The sequence below is a fragment of the Amborella trichopoda genome, chromosome 11 (genome assembly GCF_054954075.1).
Source record: "Amborella trichopoda isolate Santa Cruz 75 chromosome 11, AtrichopodaSantaCruz75HAP2 v2.0, whole genome shotgun sequence".
NCBI lineage: Eukaryota > Viridiplantae > Streptophyta > Magnoliopsida > Amborellales > Amborellaceae > Amborella > Amborella trichopoda.
In genome coordinates, this window is record NC_142346.1 from 40383279 (window position 1) to 40404672 (window position 21394).

The 21394-nt window shown below is 38.0% G+C and overlaps 1 protein-coding gene across 1 annotated transcript; it reads right to left on the reverse strand.

Annotated features, from left to right (window-relative positions):
- Window positions 1-3441: 3441 nt before the first annotated feature.
- LOC18436938 (3'(2'),5'-bisphosphate nucleotidase 1) lies at window positions 3442-20681 on the reverse strand. The gene is made up of 8 exons (XM_006847159.4): window positions 20432-20681; window positions 19249-19324; window positions 10472-10545; window positions 10164-10369; window positions 9423-9633; window positions 9201-9299; window positions 8971-9124; window positions 3442-3976 (listed from the first exon to the last, which is right to left on the reverse strand). The coding sequence occupies exons 1-8, from the start codon at window positions 20507-20509 to the stop codon at window positions 3807-3809; spliced, it is 1068 nt and encodes a 355-aa protein (XP_006847222.2). The 5' UTR covers window positions 20510-20681; the 3' UTR covers window positions 3442-3806.
- Window positions 20682-21394: the final 713 nt, after the last annotated feature.

Here is a 21394-nt window from a genome sequence, read left to right on the forward strand (position 1 = left end):
TATGAAAACTTGAAAATTGACGGTCCAAAATACGTTATAAAATACACTATTTTCAAAACTTGAAATCCACTTTTTTCACATGTCCATGCATCTTGATGTAACAATTTGAAGATATTTGGGCATCAAAACAACCTCTTCTAGTGAAATTTTGGAGGTAGGCTCTAAACTAATTGGCCAAGTTGAAGGTAGGTTTTGCGATGGTCTGGCGAATGTAGCATGTCCTCATCATCATAAGATTTTCTTTTTAGCTATTTGGGTTTGGCTAATTCTGGTCAGTATTCTATCAAAAGCCATACCTTCAGTGAGACCGTTAGTCCTTATTCTTTTCTTACCACTTCCAACCATGTATTTTTAGGCGTTCCCTTTGCTCTTTTTTATCTTTCCACATTTTTAATTTGTTGGCACCTCATTCATGATGTAACGTGCAATCATAATGACATTTGAGACGTCGAATGCCACAAAAATGCCTCATGATAGAGCATTTGAAAAAGATGTAACATATGATTCAGGACTTGATTAGGTTGCCAATGCTTTGGAGTGATGAGCAACAGAATCTAGCGGTACTTTGAACACTCCTTCCTTGGATCAGATGAAGATATTGATGATGCATAAGAGGTCACAACATTGTTGACTTATCTCGACATTTGGAATTGGAGGCTGAGTGTTGCTTTATGAATGATGGTTGTAATGCCGGTAAGGATGGAATCAGACCAAGGTCAAGGGCTAGGCACAAGTTTCACTAAAAAAAGAGGAAATGAAGGTTGGGGACAACAATGCAAAGTGAAAGCAATATAGGAGTAGTTCTCCAAGGAACAAGTCAACCCTAACTTGCTTCACCCGCAGGAAAACCGTCCACTGTGCTCGTTATTGCAGTGAGCCAAAGAAAATACAATTCACATATTCGCTAACGCTGGCACCGAGTTATGGGTTGCTGATCCAATTCCTATTGGTTAGACTGTGGATTCAGATACATCAGATCATATAGCAATGGAGGATGTGTTTGGGTTTGTCGAGCTTTGCTCAGTTCAATGAGAAGCGTAAGTATCTTCATGAGGAATAACACTTTGTTGTTTGGTTTATTTCTGCATGATGTGCTTTTTTTCCCGGATAATTCAGTGGGGAAGACTTGGTCCTATCCATTTTTTTCAACTAGATTAGGAGTAAGCTTTTTGAAAGTATCAATAAAATAGTATCAATGGTGGGAGTGAAAACCACAATTAGTGATTAAGATGTGGGGTACTACTACCATGTCCCTAGCCCCTTTCCGTTGTTTTAATTTCTTTATGAGGTGATTAGTTCAAATTAAAGCTTTAGGGGGGAATGAACCCGTTTAGTTTAAATGCACAATAATATGATGTATTGGAATGTTTTTACCCATTCTTTTAAAATGCCTTTTGCCTCCATCCCTCTCTCTGTTCCCGTTCAACCTTGTTGCACTTATCTCGTCCCTCTCTTCTACATCCGATACCCACACTCTTCTCATCCTCAAAGTCACCCACAGTATCCGTCATGCCACTCAAAACCCTCATCTCGTCATCCGTCTCCGACGCCTAGATCGGACACCCAAGCCGCCCGCTACGCTTGCCTCTCTCTCATGCAATCCCCCAAAATCTCCTCCAGCCCCAATCCAAACCCTTGTCTCAACCAAAACGAACCAGAGTTTTTCTAATAACGATAGTGCTCTGCACAATGTTTACAGATCAGTCAAAATAATTTTATTGAAGGGAGCTTCTCATTGTTATGACTTAGAGGAAATCTTCCATATTTCAAGCACTGTCATACTCATGAACTCTATGAGTTGAAGGCAAATATAATCCATCACGTACCACAACTAGCCACGTTGGAATGCATTCCCTTTGTACCAATGAAGCAGTAGTGGCTGCATCCTTCCCGACTTTTACTAATTTGGAGATTTCTTTATGAGCGGTCCACGAGTCCAATACATTTTATGACACTACTTAAAAATCACATCATCATTCTCCAATTTCAATTTCTTGTTCTTTTTCCTTTTTCTTTTTTTTTTTTTTTTTTTTTTTTGACAAATATTACTAATCATTCCCCAACTTTTTGATAGCTATTTGTCGGGTGGATTTTTGTTATTTACTTTAGATTTGGGGCTGATTGCTTTACTTTCCACTCTGCTCTCTTCTAATGTGGAAGATTTTTTCAATTCATTATCGCGGTGTGCTAATTTGGATATCAATTTTTCTTTTTTCCCCGCAAGGTCGTACGAGAGAGCTCTTGTATTGTGATCATTCCCCAAGTGAAGAGAAGAGAATAACTCATTTATGTAACCTACAATGGGATCGTGTGTTCCCCTTAGGGGCTTAACTCCAAATGGACATTGGAGTCGCCAACTATATTTTTATAATGGAAAATTTAATACCCTGAGGTATTAACTATTTAACATATTACCCATATGCTTTGATTTAATTTCAGAATACCATAATAATATACATGATTTTGAATTGGAATAGTAGAAATAAAAGTTAAATATTAAATAGTCAAAAGTGGGATGTATTTGATTTCCTTTTATAATTAGTATAACGGAAAGATTGGGATGGGTAAAGATAATGGAAATTCTTATCAAATTGAGAAAAATATTCGGATAAAGATGCCCAAACCAAATCCTAACTCATCATCATCATAACCTTCTCCCAACTATTTGGAGTCGGCTACATGAATCATTTACCTACCTCCTCATTATCAATCATAACCAAATTAGAAAAAGATTTGGATGAGAAAATCTAGGGCACATCTAACCCAACTTAATGATAGAAGATAATGACAAGTCCTATCCAAACTAGAAAATATGGAGTTTTCTTGATGTTATTGGAAGCCTAAAGACTTGTTATCAATATATGGGCGCCCACGCCTCCAAAATACAACAAAGGCCCTCATCCATAAGATTCTCAATCCCTAAATGAAAGCCCTAGAACACTCTCATTGGCTTGTGAGTGAGAAAATTGCACCTACCCTATCAGGCTCAAGGATTTACGTTGTTTATAGTCATTGATTGCTTTAATCAAGAGGTCAGCCTACGATTGCAACTCTCTCCATCCAAAATTCCGAAAAAAAAAAAAAAAACCTTAGAATACTTTTTAAGGACATTTATCTAAGTACATGTAACTTTTCAACAATTTAGCAATTTACCTTCTTTCAACTATACCAACTCATGGCCATAATGGGTATTTTGAAATTAAATCAAAAGATGTCAACAAAATGTCGAGTAGTTGATCTCTTATATGTACTTCAACAAATTTCCCATTCTTTTACAACATGAACACAACATCTGTCTTGCTCATCTATGCTACAAGAGAATTGTCAGAAGCGCCAGTGAATCACATGACCCAGTAACTCAAATGAGTGCATCAAAGCATCCCAATAAAAGGCATTTTGTGGCCTTTCGACGTCTAACTAACAGAAGACCATCAAAATTCATTGGCTCAAAATGGTGGACCTCCCACTTAAGCAATGGATAAATTACATCATTCTTCATCTAAAGAAACTGATACAAGATCTTGCAATGTAGCAGTTTTAAATGTTCACAAAAGTTCTTTCTGGCTTCCTCGTATGAAGGAAACTAGCCTACATATGTTTTCTGGGGTCAACATCATGAGAGAGAGAGAGGGAGATTACTGCATAAACAGTTCACTGATACAAGACCTTGATAGGTAGCAGTTTTAGATGTTCATAAAAGTTTTTGTCGGGCTTCGTCATTTGAAGGAAAGTAGCCTACTTATTAATCTTGTGTCAACATCATGAGAGAGAGATTACTGCATAAACAGCTTCACTGATAAAACTAATTACAAAGATGCAGCAGATTGAGATTCTCTTATGGCAGCTTGCACAGCATTCAAGAGCAAGGGCATCAATTTGGCATTGGTAACAATGATGCCTGTATCAACATCCAAGTATCTACCCCGTGAGAAATCTAGAGCATTCCCAGCTGCATCAGTCACCACACCACCAGCTTCTGCAATATTAATCAACCAATCAGGAAACCGTGCCCACTCTAATGGCTCCAAAGGTCTCCACTAATGATCAAATAAAACTAGATGCAAATAACATTAGTAATCCACTAAACAGTTGCTGATAGTGTGACAACTTCAGCATTTAAAGGACTTCAGTCTAGCCATCTTTCCAAGCACCATCCTGGTGAATGTGCACTAATATAACACTCACGAAGAGTCATGCGAGCAACAAATCGATCCAGTACATCAAGTGCTCAACAGATCTAAACATCTCTCTCTCTCTCTCTCTCTCTCTCTCTCTCTCTCTCTCTCTCTCTCTATATATATATATATATATATATATATATATATATATATATATATATATATATATACTCTCTCTATATATATATAGAGAGAGATGTAGGGGTGAGAATTGACCCAATCCAGATCCGAAACCCGGAATTCGTACCATATTCGGCTTGGGGTATGGACCAAAAATTTGGATCTGGAATCTTGATCCGATTCAAAAGTAAGATCCGAATTAAAATCCAGATCGGATCTGGGTGGATCCGACCTGAACCAGACCCAGATCCAACCGGATTTTTTTTTATAGTAAATTTTTATTTTACATATATAACTTTTTAAAAAGTATCGATAATTTGGATCCATATACGAATTCAAATCTGATGTATACTATTCGGATCTGGTCCTGATCCGGATCCAAATATCCAAGATCCGACCGGATCCGTTGTATACTATTCGGATCCAGATCTGGTAGGATCCAACCCCGATCCGACCCTTTCACATCCTTAAAGAGATGTTCAGATCTGTTGAGAACTTGATTTACTGATTCTCTCTCTCTCTCTCTCTCTCTCTCTCTCTCTCTCTCTCTCTCTCTCGATATATATATATATATATATATATATATATATATATATATAAGAAAGTCTTCCCAACACCTATAGGCGAAAATGAACAGTGATTTCTCCTAATCACCGTTCAAAGTTCATCGCACGATAACGATTGTCTGGTAGTGTTTCATTTTTTTTTTTACAAATCGGAATGACCTGAAATTTAGCGTGTGTGTACATCTTAGTGAGGCGCACCTAATAAAAATATAAAAATAATAATTAGAAAAAAAATTTGACCAAAATACCCCAGAAAATTTTCGGGGGTAGTTTGGTCAACTTTTTTCATGTAAAATATTTTTTTGATATTTTTCGTAGATTCCCTATTTTTGATGAACAGACATTTCAAATTTCAGGTCATTCCGATTTGTAAAAAAAAAAAATGAAAAATAAAACACAACCAGACAATCGTGACCGAGCGATGAACTTTGGATGGTGATGAGGATAGGAGAAATCACAGCTCATTTTCACCTATAGGTGTTTTGTAGTATCTTCCATATATATATATATAGGGTGCAGTTTATATAGAGCCTAGGCTCTAAACAATCAAATTAGAACCTACCTTCAAATAGTGACGCGAAATATGGTTTCACTATTGAAAATCTTTGTTATAGCCTTAAAATATATTTTCATCTGTATCTGTAAAGTTTAAAACTTCAAAAATAGTGTAGATCGAGCAGATCTATGAAAACTTGAAAATTGACAATCCAAAAATGCATTACAAAATACACTATTTTTAAAACTTGAAATCCATCTTTTTTTCATGTCTATGCATCTTGATGTCGAGATGATCAATTTGAGGATACTTGGGCATCAAAACAACCTTCTCTAGTGAAATTTTTGAGGTAGGCTATAATTTTATTGTTTAGATAATAGAGCAGAGGCTCTAAACAATCAAAGTCAAGCGCACCTTCAAATACTGTCGAGAAATGTGGTTTCAATACTGAAAATCTTTGTGATAACCTTAAAATATATTTTCATCTTTAATTATAAAATTTAAAGCTTAAAAAATAATATAGATTGAGCACATCAATGAAAACTTGAAAATCTTAAAAATTGATAGTCCAAAAATGTGTTAGTTTCCAAAATTTGAAAACCATTTTTTTCTCATGTCCATGCATCTTGATGTCGAGATGATCAATTTGAGGATATTTGGGCATGGGCATCAAAACAATCTCTTTTAGTGAAATGTTTGAAGTAGGCTCTAATTTGATTTTTTAAAGCCTCGGCTCTATACAAACTTTTCCCATATATATATATATATATATATATATATATATATAGAATAAGACCATTTACCTTTGGCACAAGGTGGTCACATTAATCTGAGAGCCTGCATGGAGATATTTGATGCCAGTCTTTAGCTAATGATTTAGTAGCCCCTTAGGCCCCTGCTTAGCTTTGGATATATCGGGTTAGATCAAGGATGCAAACCCTTGAAGTTTGCTCCGAAAAGCCTAAACAAGCTAACCGAAGCCCTAAGTCCCTTAGGCTTCAGCATAGTGGTGGACATATCAGTATTGGTAAGGGATATCAAGGGTTGAACCCCTAAAGTCCGTAGCAGAAATCCCAAACAAACAAACCTAGCCTCTTTTTTTTTTTTTTTTTGTCTTCTTCTCTTTTCAAGCTAATGACTTGGGGAAAACATCCAGCAAATGTGAAGATGTGGAAACTGGAGACATAACAAGGCACCATCACTTAAGAATGCACTTTTTAATGAGGAAGTCATAATCTAACTATACATGTTTAAAACCTTGAATGAATTACATGATGCATAACCAGAGACATTCTGCTAATTGTCATAGCATGAAGTTTTTAACATCTGCGCTGAGCTGAAAAACCAAGGTTTCATAAGGCAGCATAACAAGATTGTTGGTCGGGGTCGCTACCTTGCCTTGGCTCTAGAAAGAGCAGAATTTTTCTGCTTCCTACCGCAACAAAGAATAAGATAAATAACAAAAACTTGATGGCCTTTACGCAGAATGGCACTAACAAAGGGACCAATGTACACATCATGACTTGAGCCAGAGTATAGGCAACGAATGTAATCCTGAACTTAATTGTGCAGAACACATTTAACTGCTTTTCAGGGCGGATGAAAAGGTTAAGTATGCTATACTTCCAAAGATCTTGCAAAGTATGATAAGATTTGATAATAAAGGACAACCACCTTCTGAAGTTGGTCGAAAAACACTGAAACTCAAACTTAAAGCCAAACATGTGAAACTTCTCAGGGCATGTACAGCACACCTACTTCAAGTAAGATGCATCCCTTTCCTGCTAGTTATTACATGATACTGAAAAGGGTGAGTTTAAGATGCATCCCCAGATGCATACCACCCCGGGTTTTCATGTTTTGAGGACCAAAAAGCATTTCAAAGCCTTGCAAATCTATTTCCATGCATAAATAATAGATTTGGAGCTCTGAAAATGGCCCAGGTCTGAAGACTTTTTAAGAATTGAAATGGACGATCTAGAAAAAATTGTACAAGATGGACCATTTTAGGGCACCAAATAGATTTTACTTTTTTGAGATCCATGATTGTTGAGGTCCAAATGATGGATTTGGAGAGTTTGGGGTCCTCAATCCATGTCTAATATGCATTAAAATGCAGGGAGATATGAAACAATGCGAAGACTGGTTTCACACTAAGAGAGGGAGCACGATAACAAATCCAAGTGGTTATAGAGAGATCTACGGCAAAAAGCTTTAAAGGCTCAGGCATTAGCTCGACCTTCGCTTTCCCTTTGAAATAAGGGAAAAGAAAATGTATTAGAATGCAGGGAGCTATGAAACAAAGCTAAGAATGTTCCCAAATAGGGAGGGAGTACAATGAAAGGAAGCTCAAGTGCTTGAGTCTACGCAAAAAGATTTTCAACAGCTCAGGCATTGGATGAACCTCCAAAAGTTAATTAAAATATACCCTCAAAGAAGTCTTCTTTTCTGCTAGGATTTTACTTTATTTCAAACTTTACACAAAAGATATCAAAACTTTGAATTTTGTTTACTCAGACAAGCCAAGTCAACGCATCACTCCACAAAGTCCAGGGAGTAAATGCAATAGCCTCTAAATGACTCAACAAGTATTTAATTGGGAAAATCATAGATACCCGTTGATCCTACTCTCTAGGCATGCCCCTCCCCCCCCACACACACACATACAGAAAAACCAAAAGACAAAAATCAAAAAGTAATGTATTTTAAGACGAAAAGACCTCCCTTACAACACACATTTCTCTCACCCACTCTTGGTTTTTTTAAATGATGCTGGTCCGGCATCATTTTAAACCATGTGCCACTCAGGCAAATTTTAAACAAGGTGCCGGTCCAGCACACATTATGCCGGACTGGTTTTGCTTTAAAAAGTGAACCCGGTGCAGCACAGTGTGCACGGGACTGGCACATTGTTTAAAATAAAAGTGCCGGACCGGTTAGATTTTTGTCTTGAGAAAAATGCAAGTTGTATTGCGGGTATTTTCGTCCCAAAAGACCCTATCTTTTGACTTGGGGGTGACTGCAAAAATAATAATTTTGGGGTTATTGATGTGATTTATTTTTATTTTTTGTGTGGGGGAGGAGGAGGGGGGGGGGGGGGGGGGGGGGGGTGCATAGAGAGTAGGGTCCATGGGGGTATCTAAAATTTTCCCCATTTAAGTCAACAGAATTGTTTATTTTCTAAGTACCAAGTCAGCTTGGCAGAGTCCCAAGTCAACTTAGTGACTCACTAAACCATGCTAAATTCATAAGTGCACTCTCAAACTTGAGTGGAAAACAGCTTTCTTCGAAGTCACTACCTTAAATGTCATTTAGAGATAAATGACAGTTAGATATCAGCTACATAAGCCCGGACTAATTTTGCATTTCTCTTGACATATGAAGTAATTAAGAATGTCAAAAAATCAAATATGCTTGATCATTATTGTCTGAATACTTGAACTGAAATCACTACATATGTGCACATCCCTCCAAAATGATACTGCAAACTGTGATATTGTGATACATATATGTTCAGAAAGACTTATATGACTCATTTATTTCAAGTGCATTTTATTTCAGGGAAAAAATTTAGTAGGACAACCCCAGATATTGAATTAACTATTTGTACCTGTGACCACAATGAAACCAGCTGCATGATCCCATATTTTCTCACGGTAGCCACGATGAGCGATACGCAAATAAAAGGCTCCATCACCTCTGGATAATGCTCCATATTTTGCCTGGCTATCTATTCTAACCGGTGGTGCCTGAACACCTAGTTTCTGTTGAACAACCATCATTATGACCTATGATAGAACCAAGATACACCAAGAACGAGGGAAACCTTACAAGTGTTACCTGAGCTATGTTCTTTGACAAGTCATGCATGGAATGTGCAGCCTCAAATGACTCAAAGAAAGATGCTTCTGCAGGATTCTCAGTAGCACTTACATGTACCTAGTGCAGACAGTAAGGTTACATTCAGGCATCTTTTTTTAAAAAAAAAAATCTGAACATTCAGGTATCTAAATTAGAATATCAAATCAATATTTATTTAAAATATGATCTCCATCCACAAACCTTTTGAGTTTGAGAACCATCCAAGGACTCCATATGTGTGCCAGCACCAATTCTAGCAGAGAAAAGGCAACCTCTTGCAGAATCCACAGCAAGCTTATCAACGGTATTGATTGGCACCAACGGGAGATTGGGACAACCAAGGACACCCACTACAACTCTTCCTTCATCTAGCAGTGCCAATGCTATTGCATATTGATCTCCCCTAAGAAACCTGTAAATTTGTCCATTTCTAAATTATGAGATAAAGGAAACAGTTCCATTGGGATTATAATGCATAAAAAGAGAATATGATCTCCTACAATACCACAATTAGTTCCTTAAGGACAAAAAGAAGAAAAAACAGAAAAAAGAAAAGAAAATAAGTGAAATCCAAAGGGGAAATGGTGCACCTTTATGGGTCTTAATAATCTAAAGTTCCCCCACAAAAGAATAACAGAAAAGAGAAAGATAGGAATGTTAGAGGCAGGGGGAACAGAAGCGTTCATTATTATTCATGATTATTTACATTGAATTAATGGATGTCCTTACCACCCAACTAATAAGTTAAGTAGGTGAGGAACTCAACTGCAATAAAAAAGTCATCTGCGAATTAAGAAAAGGATTTGAAGGAGATTATATTCACTCAGTTTAGGAGCATGAGACCATCATAACTGAAGTATGGATCAATAGAGAGGAAAGGGGGACGGGGGCAAGAGGGAAGTATAGTTTCCCTCATATGCAAAAGTGATAGTCGAAACTTACCCTTTTGTACCATCAATAGGATCCAATACCCAATGTCGCCCATAAGGCCCCCCTTCTGATTTGCCTCTATCAATTGCAGCAAGCACATCTTCTGCTGTCAATGGGGGAATGACGTAGCTGCCATCCAAAGCTATAGTTTCATTAACAAGCTTTGTTATTCGCTCAAGTGTTTCTCGAGCACTGTCCTTACGTAGGTCCCCGGAATCCTAGAAAAGGAGCAACAGTTCAGCCTAATAAAAATTAATTCCTATCCTTCCTGATATTGCTAAATTTCCTTGAAATTTTTATGGGTATTCATGAATGATAACCTCCTCAGCAACCAATGAAAAGGATTCTGAAGGAAGCTCCCTCTCCAATACAAAGCTAACTAAAGCCTGTGAACCTGAAAAGATGGAGATAAAAATTATCTAGCATCAGAGGGGAATTCTATAGCAAGGAGCATCTCTCAGGGAATTTCCAAATCCGCAGATTAAATCCCCATATCTGAATAAGATTTCAAATTGCATCAAAACTGCCAATTCATGTAATTATCATAAAATAGTAAAGTTCTCACTTGCCATCTCTTACAGTGAGTGGAACATGGTAGAATAACAACTTTGAGAAACCACAGAATAAAAGGGCAAAAAACAGAGATCTTAATAACTTAAACAACTACATGTTAATAAACCTAAGAGATGTCGTAATAAGACTATCACACAGAATCAATTAGGGGAAGACAATAACATAGCAGACAGACAACTTAAAAGTGAGGTTTACAGAAACATATATAATGTTTCTTATGAAATTGTCCAGTGAGTATCCTCGAAGAATAGGTTTCCCAAAGCAGGAGAGCCATGAACTTCGTATACTACTAACTAAAAATTATAGATCAAAACCCTCTCAGTCTGGGGCAATCATTAAGCCAGATAAGCTTAAGAACCTAGAACTGAATATCTCAATCTCAGCCTTCTAACCAATGTTGTCAGATTCGCTTCGAAGTCTTCTTCAGTTAGTAAGAAAAATGAAGCAATTCGGTGCTTCGGTCGATTCAGGGGAAGACTTCGGACTTTTTTTTTAATTTAATAGAAATAAATCAGATATTTATAGATAATATATAAAAATAATGGAAAAAATTAAAAATAAAAAAATTCAAATTTTAAAAAATTAAAAAAAGTATTTTTAAAAGAACTTTTATATAGGTATTTCTTTTCTGACCGAAGCAGCCCGAAGCTTCGGCCGAAGCAGACCCGAAGCAAACCGAAGCAGGCCAAAGCAGCCTGAAGCGGTCCGAATCTAACAGAAACGGCAACACCACACTTCTCTTCGCTTCAGTTTATGTTTAAAATCTGAAGGCTTCGGCTTCTTCAGCCGAAGCGAAGCGAATTTGATAACATTGCGCTTCCAACAACCAAGGAAGTATTCAAACCATCAATTTTCCTGAGATCATACGAATTTCCTCTAAAGAGCCTTGTATTATTAAAATAAAAAGTTTGAAACTGCAGCAACAACCTCACTTTGCCAGCTGGTTGGACCCAAAAAACAATATCATACTAATCCGATACCTACTCCCAAAAACCCAATAAACCTATGTCAATGAAGACAAGACAGGCCCAATCAGATTGCAATTACACCTCCTGCCATCAGATGACACCCAAATTCCACTCCGGTCCATGAAAACCATTTATCCCAATTTCTTCTCAATCCTTCTTCTACCTACTCAGTCTCGAAAATAGCATGCCAGTTAACCATTCCACACAAGGGAGTCATGCTCAAACTTAATTTTATAGCCACAATAACCAAATGAAAGAATCAGCCACATAGATTTGCAATCACCGCGACCGCCAGTCCGACACCTAGTCTAGAATCGTTGGAATCTCTTTTTTCAACACGAAGATGTCCTAATGTACCCTAGACTATATCTTGCTGTTGTAAGATATAGTCGTGCCTAATACTTATGTATATGTTATAGCCTAATACTTATGTATATGTTATAGGACTTTTGGTCTTATGTTGTATTGTTAGGACCAGTGCTCAAAAAGTCAGTCTCATCCGAGTTACCCCAGCCTGCCTAGCCCGGAACACCTTTTCCTAAAGCAGCATTTCGATTAGGGTCGTATTCTATGGTTACGATTCTACCAGATATGTCTTTTTCATTCCGTCGAAAATCGATTCTACGGTATAGACGCTTATGACCCCCCCCACTATGCCCTGCGGTAATGATTCCTCTGGCATTACGACCTTTACCACAACGATGCTGTTCATAGATCAAATTCTTTCGTGGATTGGATTTCGGCCATTCACATACTCGCTTGAGTTACTACAGTTACTGTAGTAACTCAAGCGAGTTAGATTAAACCCCATGAGTTTATGACAGACTTGTCAAGTCAGTCAAACTCGCCCAAGTGCAACAATTTTTTCAGTTTAAAAGAAGACCCACAAAATTACCCCTCTTTCTTCCCATTTCTCTTCAGTTGTTGATTCACTTAAGAGCCCCAGGGACTGCTATCATCCTTGTACACGTCAATGATATGGTCATTACAAATGATGATTCTGGTGGCATTGATCAATTGAAGCAATACTTATCTCTGCATCTTCACCTTAAGGATCTTAGACCGCTTAATGTCCTCAACCTTATTAAGGATCCAATTCCAAATTAAATCTGATATTTGGTGCTCTTATGGAAAACACCGTATATGTATCAGCCTTGGTGTTGGGATTTGTAGCCATTAAAGGCCTCAGCATGTGACTTTTGTTCCACGGCTTGTATATTCCCCGCGCATCTCATGAACACATGCATTTATTATATCAATAAAAATAAGACTCCCAGTTTGCGTTGGAGTGTTGGGCTCCATGGATAAAACAGGCCATGAGAGCAGGCTCTATGGAATCTAGTGCAGGCACTCCGATTTAGGGTAGTTTTGGGCATGAGTGCTGGTTTTGAGTGGACTCTATGGCTGGGACTTGGAGGTCTCTGTCACTGTCACCTTGGCATGTGGCTGAGCCGTAGTTAGGGAGGTGGAGCCAGGGTCGGATAGAAACTAGCAATAGAATCCCTGGATATGTCGAGGTGGGCCAAAAAGTTGCCCTATTAGGGGTTCAGATCAGCTCAGTGGTGGATTGTTGGTCAAAGAGGAAACCAAGACACTCCTGCATGATAGGAAGGTGGCCTGTAAGGGCAAGTGGTAGAATCCAGGACATAATATCCTACACAGTATGCTTATTGTTAGCTCTAGTTTCTTTACTCCAGTACTCCAGTGATGGATCAGCAGTAGGCATGTGCTAAGAGCATACCCTTGCACTGGAAGAGTTCATGTCCAGACATATCATCCAGGTTGGACTAGACTTGTCCTTGGGAGTACATCTGTAATCTATGGCTATACTAGGCCCCAGCTAACTTTAATAGGTCAATCATAAGCCCTTGCATGACAAGTGTGCCGTGGTTTTGTTAGGTTGTCGTTTGAAGTTTGGGGCATAATTGTGGGGAAGACATGGAGTGCCTAATTAGGATTTTATCTCATTGATAGAACACTCTCTTAAATGTTCATTCCAAAATCTTTTTAAGGATTTTTTAGTGAAAAAAATACATGTTATTTTCTCAAGTTGGTCACCTTATTTTGGTGTTGCAAATTTGTTTCTAAAAGAAAGAGTACTATGGAAAGAATTTTTTTTAGGGATTTGGAAGATCACATGGCACTCCAAGTAGAGCCCTGTTGAGGTCAACTGGTGGGCCATGTGAGAGGGAAAGGGGAGTGTTAATTTTTTTATTGATAAGGGAAGTGTACAAAAAACGGAACACCCACAGCCCGGGTGTTCATATATCAAAAACCCCTTACAGGGTCCAAAAAATGCTATACATGCATATGGTGTGTACAATAAAACAAAAGAGCTGATTAGGACTCAAAAGGATGCTCAAAAGTCCCCTGCATGTGCTGCTGTGAGGCGACTTCCTTAGCTAGGGCGTCTTCTGCAGCATTGGCCTTCCTCCAGGTATGCTGTCAAACCACGTACGTACACTGCAAAGGTGAAGAATCTCGTCAAAGATGCACTCCAATCTCCATGGACGTAGGAAGGATCTAGATGCCCAAGCTATGACTCTCTTGGAATCCCCTTCAACCACCAGCGTAGTCCCCCAAGAGGGATCAAAATGGCGGGGTTCCACCAGAAGGGCCAAGGCTTCGGCCCTTCACTTGGAAACTTTTAGGCTGAGTTTTTTAACATTATTTTCCGAGTAAAAAAGAGAGAGAAAGTGTGTGAAACTAGAGTTTTACGGAGAGAGAAAAGGCACAAGGGTGTTGTGCATAATGACAAATCCAGAAAGAATTCTCTTCTACTTTGTGTTTAAGAGAGACCCTAGAGGAAGGTAGGTTTGAAACCAGAGATACCAGCATGCATATCTTTCCAAAACAGAGAAAAGGTCAAGGCATTTGTCTTCCTAGTGGTGCACCATGGATTCCAGGGAATCATAAGGGGTGGCCAAAATCCTAGAGAGTGACTCTAGGTGATTTTTAGGTAAATCTTTTATTGTTGTTCATGTAGGTTTTAAGAGTTATATTTGTGAACATGGCAGCAACAAATCTCTTGTTTTCTTTAAGGTCTTATCATATCTTGGATATGATAAGAACGCAAGCTACGATAAGAACCCTTAACATGGAAGCAACGCCTGCAAAATATATGTGTGGTAGAAATACTAATAAAGGTTGCCTTAATATTGTTCAAAATTGACTGCATAAAGCCTCAAGGAATCCTGGTCATTATGCTTCAGAGGCTGTAAGGGAAGCTTATTCACTATGGCAAAGGAAGAACATGAATTATTGCAGGCTACAAGAGAACCACAAGAAAATTGCGGTGTGACTATAAAACTTTTCAGCAACCCCTACCTACAACGCACTTGTTTTTCAGATATTGCTTCTGAAACTTTGTACAATGAAACTCAAGAAAACAGGAAGAAAGAACTAAAAAGTGCAAGACACGATTGTTGCTAGAATTACAAACATGTGGGACAAAAACTGAAATGAAAAACTGACTTAAAAGTCATCATGAATCACCCTCAAGAGTTTTGTACACCCTTAATGATTTCCCCGGATTGCACACTGGTAGAGAACGAAATAGCTTTACTGTTTTTCCATTTGAGGAAGCATTTGCAGGACCTTCTTCTAGAGTTTCTCTCACATACAAAGCGTGGAAGAAAATTCTCTTTGGGTCTTTCTCACGCACTTGCCCCTCCTCTCCCTCATTTTCTCTCTCGCAAATCCCTGGTTCTCACACCTCTCTCTCTTTTCTCTCTACAAACACTTAGCCTAAATGATTTCATGTGATGCCCCAGACATCCATCCTTGGTCAGCCATCATGAATCCAAGGGTAAATAATCACCATTAACCCAATTTAGATATATCTTTCACTCTCTAAAAATCCTAGTAGATCTCCAACTCTAATAGGTTGTCCAGCATATCTTCTAATCTATCTTCAATTCAAAATCTTTCCAAAACTTCTAAAAGCTTTCCAAGATGAAATTCTAACTAACTTTGATTCCATAATCTAGTCACTTTTCAGAAATCATGTCAATATTAGAACTAAGTCTTCCTAGAGAATCATCTATGGGATATGCACCAACCATTGGAAAGTCTAACCAAACATATGATATAAAATATTATGCCGCATGGGCCCCATGACCAGTGGACCCACATGATCCTCCAACCCTCCCACATAGCCCACCAATCAACAAGGCCAACTTGGAGGTCCACATCTCACAAATACCCCATAAATACTCCCCCAATTAAACAAAAATTACTTCCAGAAAAATCCCTTATCAATATACAAAAAAATAATTTCATAAATAACATTTGCTTTTTAAAAACAAATTTAAAATACCAAATAAGGTGAGTAAACTGAGAAAATAAAGGGTATTTATTTTTCTGAAATTCCCTTAAAAAACCTTTAAGAGAGTACACTGGCAACGAGATAAAATCCTAATTACACACTCCATGTCTAATTATAATTACACCCTAAACTTCAACCAACCCAACAGATCCACGACCCACAAATCCCAACAATTGGTAGATTGATCGACCTCGCTATCACGACATGACATCATGTTTGTTGTCAGCGTGGTCAATCAGTTCATAGCATGCTCCTTGGACCACTCAATGGGATGCAGGTGTACTCTCCACTATTCAAGACTACCCGAAGGCAACTTCAGCTCATAAACAATTCTAGTGCCGAGATAGAGGGTTTCTCAGATGCCAATTGAGCTGGGAACCCTATAGATTGAAGACCTACCAGACTGGCACAAGATATTGCAGGTTTTATCAGAGGCAACTTGGTTACTTGAAAGAGCAAAAAGCAAAATTTTGTTGTTCATACCAATGTTTCAAAAAAATATTGAACCATGGCCTCAACATCTTGTAAGATCGTCTAGCTTCAATTACGTCTTCATTATATGGACTTCTCTTTTTCGTTTCCCAATGCCAATGTTTTGTGACAACCAAGCAGCAATTTATATTGCCCCTAATCTTGTGTTTCGTGAGCTGACCAAACACATTGAAATGAATTGTAATGTTACTGGGGAAAAGGTGGTGTCTAAAGCCATTTGTAGCCCTCAAGTTTAAATTAGAGATCAACTAGCCTATTATGTAGAGGACGCCTATACACATTTGTAACCAAGTGGGGCATGCATGATATTCACACAACAACTTCAGGGGAAGCGCAGTAATATATTGTGTATACTATTTATGAATATGTTATAGGACCTTTTGGCCTCACTTTGCACGATTAGGACACTGCTCTTTGCCCTTAGGACCTTTATGTGATTGTTCGTAAGTCCAAAGGCTTCGTCATATTGTAAGTACATTATCTAATGAGAGACTTTGGGAGCCCAAATCCCACTTCTTCACAACTCACGAGACAACTTCTTTTCTCATCAAAGAGAACAACAACCCAAGTCAAAATAGGCACATCCATGACCATGAACTTTGCCAACTAGCCTCACCAAAATCATGCATCAAGAAAATAGAAGCCATTTTGCAAAGAAGAGAAAAAAGTGGGAGCTTCTATGGAACATTGCAACAGCGAGTTTTTAATAAGAATGAAAGGAATCATCACATTTCCGAATGGAAATCATACACTGGAAAGAATGTGGTGTCTAAGATATAAACCGACCATGAAAATAACCTCGCAAAACACTCCAAGTACTACACAAAATGTCATCTAGTCTAGAACCCTCCCACCACTGCCTTCATCACAAACCACATAAATCAACAATATCAAACCCAACTTTAGCTCCAAGGAATGAGAGAGATCAGGTTCATCATCATCATCAGAGCCTTTTTCCAACTATCTGGGGTCAACTACACGAATCCTGGTCTGCCATTCTGCTCTATGAAGGGTCATACCTCAGTGAAGCTATAAGTCCCCACATATTTTCTTACTACTTCCAACCATGTCCTTTTGGACCCATCCTTTTGGACCCACCCCTTGCTCTTTTTGAGCCTTCCACTTGAACTAACTCGTACCTCCTAATAGGTGTTATACTAGATCTTCATCACTATCCACCCAACTTCAGCACCAAAGAATGAGAGAGATCAGGCTAAAAGGATAAAAACTCTTAGTCACTAACCATGCAGCCATCCTGAAGGCCCTTAAGACTTTTAGGATTCCAGAAAACTTCATCATAGTAATCTATGCTGCTCAATTTGAATCATCCATCCTCAGGATAAGACATAGACAATGGTGAATCCAGCCTTAAAAAGTGATAACCATTGGTTTATAAAGGCTATCCCATTTAAGAGCAGTAATCACCAGCCATCAGTATCCTTGAACGCAGCCATCCAATAGAGAGACTTTCAAAGCTCGATGCCCTATCCATCTTTATCCAAGCCTGTCAATGCATTAGGATAATTCATATCCAAAATGACAAGATGCGAGACAGGTATAGGGGTTTGTCTCAAACTCTCAGCATTTCACAAACTCTAGGACAATGATATGGATTGCAATATATGTGTATCTTATCCCCTACACACATGCATGCACGCACACACACACATACACACACACTCACACTCACACATGCGCGCCCGTGCTCATGCATACAAACACATGCATACACAAAAATTACTGCATATCTTTACCTTATTGATATCATATTATTTACCTGTATCTTTTTTCTGGTTACTTACCTGTAGCATATTACATGTCCTAGATATAGACCTATATATCTTAAATGTTCGTAGCGTAGTTCAAATATGAGACAACTTTTTTTATTTGGAAATGACATATTTTTTGATACATTATATCATCACGCATAACTTAATTTCTATTCATTTTTGTTCTTTTAAATTTAAACCATTTAATATTTACAAGTATCCAAGGAGTATCAAGTATCAATGGGTATCTTGGACTAACGCCAATGAAATCTAAATCCAGCAAAACAAGGGAAATGATGACACACAACCATCTCTATTTAATAGCCACTCCTGGATTTATAACATTATTTTGTATTTGTTAAAGTTCCTTTCACTACATTGCAGGAGCTCTAGTGGATCCCAAAGGTGAGAAAGGGGAAAAGAAGCATAATGTTGAACATGTTCTTCCTTTCTTTCTTTTTTTCTTTTTTCCCCTGCCTAGTGGTCAACCTATTGTTTGAAGACAGAAAATTGCATGTCAAGAATGCTTTTCTTTTTTGGTAGGTTAGCAAGGTTTGAATAAAACGGGTAGGTCATAACTTCAAGGATTGAAAACTTGACTTGATGGTCGAGAACTAGACGAAAACATTAGGGCCTATAGGTATCCTTTGATGTGGTAGCTTCTGAATCCCCATTTCGGCCACCATTATCACAGTTTTTGCATGTAACTTGACCAAAATGTATTCTCTTCCAAATTTCTTTCTAGAACTCTGCAAACGTGTGCTAGCATTCTCATAAAAAATCCATATTGAAGGAATTCATATAATATGTTCCATGAGATATATCCATCGTACACTAAGCAAATGATAAAATGCAGTACTTTTCCTAACCAACTCACAAACATCTTTCCAAAAGAATAATTATAACTCATAAGCAAGATAAGCCCTACCAAAAACAATCCAGAACTTTTATGAGGGTTTAGAAATGACCATAATCAGCAATGGTGACAGGGCTTTTATCCAATTTTGATTGGACATCCGATTGCAATAATTCGAACTGTACTGCCTGGAAGCAACAAAATAAAATCTATGTGTTATAGCATGAAATCAGTAAACTACAAAACAAAATAATAGCCTCTTCAAGGTTGAAGTTCAAACAACCTAAACACGCGAAAGCGATGGAGGTAACAAAGAACCACATTCACACTCACATCGTAAGTTGTAGCCAAATAACTAAACATGCAAAAGGTCTCAATGTCAAACTTCAAGTCGAAGGGTCCATATTACGTGTGAGTGTGTGAGCAGGTATATTTGAAAAAAGTAAAAACAAAGAAACTCACCTCTATACATATCAAAGCTAGAATACAAGAATTCGCCCAAAAAAAAAAAAAGCTAGAGTAGAAAGAGAAAGTCGTAAACCCATGTTTAAAGTTACAGCAAGCACGCCTTGCCATCTCTGCTATTCCCGCTTTGAATTGTCAAAGTGTTTTGATCGACATGAGCAAGCTAGACAAGCATCAATGCTTTTCTACTTCATGGTTTCAATTGATAAAGATTTTAAGCATATATGAGCCATTTCCTCTTACAACCCAAAAGGCTTTGTCTCCTACAACAGAACCTTCTCTCAGTGAAAATCATTCCACATTATCTCACGGTTTGGTCCAGCATAGATTATTGGAACAAAGGACAAGTCAATGGAACTTTGTTATTCGATTGTGTACCAGTGGACACTATTATTCATCACTGATTAACAAAAAAGGAAATCATAACCGCAGCTTCACTCGAAGCCATTGTCGAGAATTCGGTATCTCCTTGCTGGTCTTCTTTTTCTTTTTTTTTTTGCATCAAACAAAAGCATTTGGATTAAATGTTAAAAAGAGGTAAGGAAAGAAGTCTAGCAACTAGCATTATCCAACATTTCCTCATAAACAACTGAATCCAACATGTAATGTACAGTGCATAGAGGAGAAATCTTTTAATGAGATCATCTACTCCATCTCTGACATGAAAAATGCTCAAACCATATACAGGCAATTCAAAATGTAAGAAACCTGATTCACACAAAACATTTACAGGCAATTCACAATGTAAGAAATCTCATTCATACACAATGTAGAAAACCATCTCTATTCCACATATAAAACCTAAAGACCAAGAGAGAGATGGGTCTTACCTGGCATAGTTTGGCAGCGAGGGAAGCAGCTTTCTTGGCCACGGAAAGCTCTTTCTCATAAGAGGAGGAAAAAGACATGGTTGTTGCAGATGCAGAGAGAGAAGAGCATGCCCTAGCTGGGCTCTTCTTGGCTTCAGAGGAGAGAGCAACAGAAGAAGAAGAGGAAGGGAAGAAGCTCAAATTGCAGACGTTGAAACTTAGAAGAAGAGGAGAGAGAAAAGAGGGGGTGTAGCGTTTAGAGAAGGCGCGCACCACGGAGTATGATGTTGCCATATTATGTACCGCGCGATGCAGGCTGTCATTGGGGATAAAGAATGGTAAGACTTTTGATTTTCAAGTGGAAGGCGTGCCAAGGGCCCAAGAGGACATACTGAAAGTAGTGAGTTGAGATAATGGGACCCCTAACTCTAAGCGTAGCTGGATAGAGCTCAACAGTAGTTCAAGATTGAAGATAGAGCTGAATAGTGGATCAAGATTGAAGCGGTTAATTTTTGTAGTTGGAAAAAAGTTTTGATGATTATGATATATAACCATATTTTACTCTTATCGAATTTTTTTAAATATTTTGATTTTTTCACCATTTTTCTTTCTCTCGACTAATTGTTTCAACTGAAATATCTTTCAAGGAGAGAATTTTTGATAAATCAGTTTTATGTTTGCAAGGTATGGTCATTTTGGGAATTGACTCAAGGCATGTGGTTGAAGTGGTAGGTGTCACAATATAACGTCTTGATTTTCATTCTTACTAAGCTAAACAAATCAGTGCCCTAGATCGCTCATCTGAATTTTTTATCCAATTTGGCATATTGATAATTCGGTTTATCGAATTAGAAATTTCAAATATAAAAAAAAAGAAAATTAAGTGGGGCCGGTTCTGGCAATTTCTCTGACAGAATCGTCTAGTTCTATGAGATAACTGTCCAAAACTGAACCGAAACATTCAGTGATTCATCATCATCATCA

What these genes read in the sequence shown, in the direction of transcription:
- LOC18436938 (XM_006847159.4), bottom strand. Translation starts at nt 20,509, where the DNA reads ATGTCTTTTTCCTCCTCTTATGAGAAAGAGCTTTCCGTGGCCAAGAAA. An exon ending in ATGGTTCTCAAACTCAAAAG is followed by an intron (nt 9,300 to 9,422) that starts GTTTGTGGATGG and finishes TGTCTGCACTAG; the next exon opens with GTACATGTAAGTGCTACTGA. An exon ending in TGGTTTCATTGTGGTCACAG is followed by an intron (nt 3,977 to 8,970) that starts GTACAAATAGTT and finishes TTAATATTGCAG; the next exon opens with AAGCTGGTGGTGTGGTGACT.